Raw genomic sequence first — 5,015 nt, 5'->3', positions numbered from 1 at the left:
ACCTGTAACTTGAACGGTAGATTAAAGTCTGGGGATTTCAGCACTGGCTTAGACATTAACATGAGCTTAAGTTTGCTAAAAGCTTCGTCACATTCCTTTGACCAAACAAACTTCACATCCTGTTTCAGCAACTCTGTTAATGGGTAGGCTACATCTGAAAAGTTCTTACAAAATTTTCTGTAATACCCCACTGTCCCCAAAAATTTCATCACGCCACGTTTAGATGTAGGGATGGTCAAATTCTTTATGACCTCAATATGACAATCAACAGGTCTCACGTGGCCACTTCCTATTTCATGTCCTAAATATTGAACAGTAGTTTTTCCAAATTCACACTTTGCAAGGTTTATCGTAACATTGAACTCTAATAACCTCTTAAAAACATCATATACTTTTTTTATGTGATCTTCCCAGGTTTCTCCAACTATGATAATGTCATCTAAATAAACAAATACACCTTCGAGATCCTTTAAGATATAATTCATTTGACGTTGAAATGTCAGAGGTGCATTACATAGACCAAATGGCATTACCTTATAGTTATAAAGTCCATGGGGTGTAACAAATGCAGCAATATTCCTACTGTTTTTGTCTAACTCAATTTGATAGTATCCTTTCAATAAATCAATTTTACTTAAAAAAGGAAACTTTGCTACATTATCAATTATATCTTCTACTCTGGGCATGGGATATGAATCTTTTATAGTTACATTATTTACCTTTCGATAGTCTGTACACATTCTTGCACTTCCGTCAGGTTTGTCGACTAGAATACATGGGCTAGCCCATTCACTATGGCTTTCCTCTGCTAGTCCGTGTTTCAGCAAATAAGCAACTTCGGTCTTTAACTGTTGTTGTTGCCTCGGTGACATTCTGTACGGACGCTGACTTATTGGAGTCTCCTCTTTCAACCTGATTTTATGCTGTACTCCTTTTATCCTTTTTGGATGGTCTGAAAACAGATCTGAAAAGTTTTTAATAAGCACTTTAAAATCCTGCTGCTGTTCATCAGATAAATGAATACATAATTTACTAAATTTTTCATAATCCCTCAAATACTCAGTATTTCTTATCCTAACTTCAAATTCTCCTTCAACATCTTTTTCATCATCCGCTTTTGCAATTGACAACACTCCACTGGATTCATTATACCTTTTCAACTTGTTAATATGGAAAGTTTTAACTTTCCTTCGTCCTGTAGGAAATTGAATTCGATAGTTAACATCACTTACTTTTTCTTTCACCGTGCAAGGTCCTATATACTTCTGGTTAAAAACCTTACCAGATGTAGGGAGATACACTAGAACCTTGTCTCCGATGTCGAGTTCACGTTTTGCAGCCTTTTTGTCGTAGTTTCTTTTCATCCCTTCTTGTACCATTTCGAGATTCTCATGTGCTACTTTCCATATTTTCTTTATTTTTTCCTTCATTTCTTGTAAAGTGATAGAATCCTTTTCATCTGAAATCACTTGATTTTTTATCACCTCCATGGGCGACCTTACCTGATGGACATATACTAACTGAAAAGGAGAATACCCCAACGATGAATGTACGCTATCACGAACGGCAAATAGCAACATTGGGATGTAGACATCCCATTCCTTTTCATTTTCACAACAGTACGTGCGAAGCATGGTTTTGAAGGTTCGATGAAATCGTTCGACCACTCCTTGGCTCTGTGGGTGATAAGGAGATGATAAGCAATGCTTAATATTCTGACAGGCTAAAAATGATTTAAACTTTTTTGACGTAAAGTTGGTTCCTTGGTCAGTTTGTACTTCTTTTGGCAAACCAACCAGCGAGAAGAACTTATTAAGTGCTTCTATTACCTTATCAGCACTCACAGTTCTTAAAGGAATAGCTTCTGGAAATCTGGTAGCACTAGACATAATTGTCAGCAAATACTCGTTGCCTTTACTAGACCTAGGAAGAGGTCCCACACAATCCAAAACCAGTCTTTCAAAGGGTTCACCTGGAACTTCAATGGGTTGCAATGGCATCACTTTAGGGTCATGTTGAGCTTTACCTACTTTTTGACATAAATCACAATTTTTACAATATTCACTACAATCTTTGTGCATCTTAGGCCAATAAAAATACCTCAATAATTTCTCATAAGTTTTGTTTATACCTAAATGACCAGAATAACTACTGTCATGAGCAATACCTAGAACAAAATTCTTATAACTATTTGGAATAATCACTTGTTCTACAACATCATTAACATTTCTACTCTTAAACTTCCTCATTAGGATTCCATCCTTAACAAAGTAACACTTGCCTTCCTTCTCGATATCATTTATATCAACAAGGGCATTATCTCTTATTACCTTCAAATTCTCATCTTCAATTTGAGATTTAACAAATTCTTCCTTATTAACTTTCAGCATTCGCAAAGGAGTACTGACTTTACTTACATGTGTTTCTGGACTGTCTGTAAACAAGTTTTGTAAATCCAAACCGTAGTCATCCTTTACCTTTCCTTCGGTACTCTTACTTCTTGTAGTAACTGCACAAGCAGGAAATATGTTTGGAAATGTACATTCAACTTCTGTAATAGATGAAGAATTAGAGGGTTTTTCTGTCAAAATTGGATTACTGCTACCAAAAACTTTGTTTCCACATAAATCATTTCCAAGAATTAACTCTACTCCCGACACTGGGATTTCTCTCACCAAAGCAATTTTAACAAAACCCGAAATTAACGGAGTTTCCAACTTTACTTCTACTAATGGAGCCGAGAATTCAGGACCAAACCCACACAGAAGTACATACTCTCCAGTATCCTTCCACTGGTCATACATATTTCTTATCATTACAGACTGTACCGCTCCGGTATCTCTTAACCACCTTACTTTCTTTTTTTCAACACAAGGGAGGTGTAACCAACCTTCTCCCATAAAAGGGTCATACAATTCAGTACCTTTGGATTTGGTACTCTTTTCAGGAAGTCCCATTCAATTTTCTTTTACATTAGTCTTAACATAACCAACATTATTAACATTTTGAACACAATTGTTACCCATTTTGTAACTAATATTCTCATCAACATTACATACATTATTATCAATGCTATTGTTACAGTAACTCTTACCTGGCCTAAGGGGAGAAGCAAACAAACAAGGACTAATGTCACCACATGCTTGCGGTTGATTTAACAATGCAATAGTATTTTCAGGTTTATGATCATCCTTTTTAGAATGTACAGGTTTATCTTTAACTTTATTTACCACTTGAATTGGACGGTTTTCTGTGCGATGTGGACAACTCCTACTGATGTGTCCTGGTTTGCCACAACTGAAACATACAAAATCTCTAAAATTTTCGCCTACATTTTGATAACGGGGTGTAAACTGATCATTTCCACTGGATCCTGCTTTTCCAGCACTAACACTAGGACCATAACTATTTTGACTTGCCCCTCTAAAACCTCTATTAAAGGATTTATTATAAACTCCCCCTGATGATACCTGTGAACTCGTAGTCTTACCTTGTGCCTTGTAATTTTGACGCTCTTCCCACACTCTGTTCCTTCCAATTTTAGGAGTGACGTCAGTATGATACAGCTTATGGGTCAATGCGTAATTATCAGACAATCTAGTGGCTTCAACCACATTATCTACATCACGTTCATCCAAATATGTCTTAATAAGTGGATTAATACCATCCTTAAACTGCTCAAGCAAGATAAGTTCCTGAAGCTTACCGAAATCACCATTAACTTCTCTGGCATTTATCCACCTATCATACCACAGGCGTTGTTCCCGTGCATACTCCATATGAGTGTGACCATCTCTTTTTATCCAGCTTCTGAACTTCTCTCTATACCTCTCAGGCACCCATTCATAAGCTTTCAAAACCTCAGATTTAACTCTCTCATAATCCTTAGAATCATCCAAAGATAAGGCAGCAAATACTTCCCTAGCCTTTCCTCGAAAAGAGGTTTGAACCAACGTGCTCCACGACGTTCTCGGCCATTCACGCTGTTCTGCTACTTTCTCAAATTGTAAAAAAAAAGAATCTACTTCATTCTCAACAAAAATGGGTACACTTTTTACTGCGTTGTCTACCTGAAAAGACTTTAGTGCTACTTTGGACTTTCCTTCTACTTCAATTTTCTTTATCTCTAGTTCTATCCTCTTTTGCTCAACCTCAGCTTCTAATCTTTTAAGTTCGACAGCTTTCTCATTTCCTAATCTAACTATTTGCAAATGAATCTGCATCTGCTCAACACTCATCCCTTCATAAACAAGTTTAGACTTTTTTGGTTTGACTTTAAGTGACTTGGTTTTTTCACGTACGGCTTTTGCACCTTCCTCTTCACTTGTACTATCCTCTGTATTATTATCACTAGCACTTTGCTGGCTATCAGCTTCTTCCTTTTCCCAATTCATTAGTAACAACGCTTCCTTATCAGACAAAATTTCTAAAGTCATTAGCGCCTCACTTACTTTATTTGAGATTTCTTGCTTCCTTGCAGATTCTGATACTTCTACATTATAGTACCTAGCTAGAACAATCCAGTCTATTTTGGTTATACCTTCTAACTTCTCACCACTAGGACTACGTATGAAATCTTTCAAATCAAACATCTTTAATAACCTGCTCAAAATAACACAGCAAGACAAATATAGCACTAACACTATCACAACTCTCCCCCCTCTTTAAAGTATATGGAAGTGTTAAAAAGCAATTAACAGTAGGGATACGTAATTTAACGGTTGGCAAACATGAGCTAACACCGAGGATAAGTAAATAGGGATACGTTCGGGTTTTGTTCGACAGGCCCCCATGTAACATAAGAAAACAAAATCTCTTATACTAAGGATTTACGAGCAGAATATATCAGGAAAGAGTGATAACCCATAATAACTTAAAATGTACTTTAATAACAATTAATAAAGAAATTAAAGTCACAAACAGAACAAAGTCACAAACAGAACATTAAACCAATTACAAACGCATTACACAACAGCACTTCATCAAGACTACTAATCACTAATTTCTGCAGTTCA

General features: G+C 36.3%; 1 protein-coding gene across 2 annotated transcripts in view; it reads right to left on the bottom strand.

Moving 5' to 3' along the window:
- The window catches only part of LOC137625821 (uncharacterized), a 14,845-nt gene extending 11,887 nt beyond the window's left edge, over window positions 1-2,958 (bottom strand). Inside the window, exon 1 of one of the 2 annotated variants that reach the window (XM_068356702.1) lies at window positions 1-2,958. This exon is cut by the window's left edge and continues 50 nt beyond it. In XM_068356702.1, the coding sequence (XP_068212803.1) occupies window positions 1-2,957 (2,957 nt within the window). In that variant the 5' untranslated portion in view covers window position 2,958. The other variant, XM_068356711.1, reaches the window with a different exon arrangement.
- Window positions 2,959-5,015: the final 2,057 nt, after the last annotated feature.

This window comes from Palaemon carinicauda, chromosome 2, assembly GCF_036898095.1.
Source record: "Palaemon carinicauda isolate YSFRI2023 chromosome 2, ASM3689809v2, whole genome shotgun sequence".
NCBI lineage: Eukaryota > Metazoa > Arthropoda > Malacostraca > Decapoda > Palaemonidae > Palaemon > Palaemon carinicauda.
This window is presented reverse-complemented; position numbering and strand designations above follow the sequence as displayed.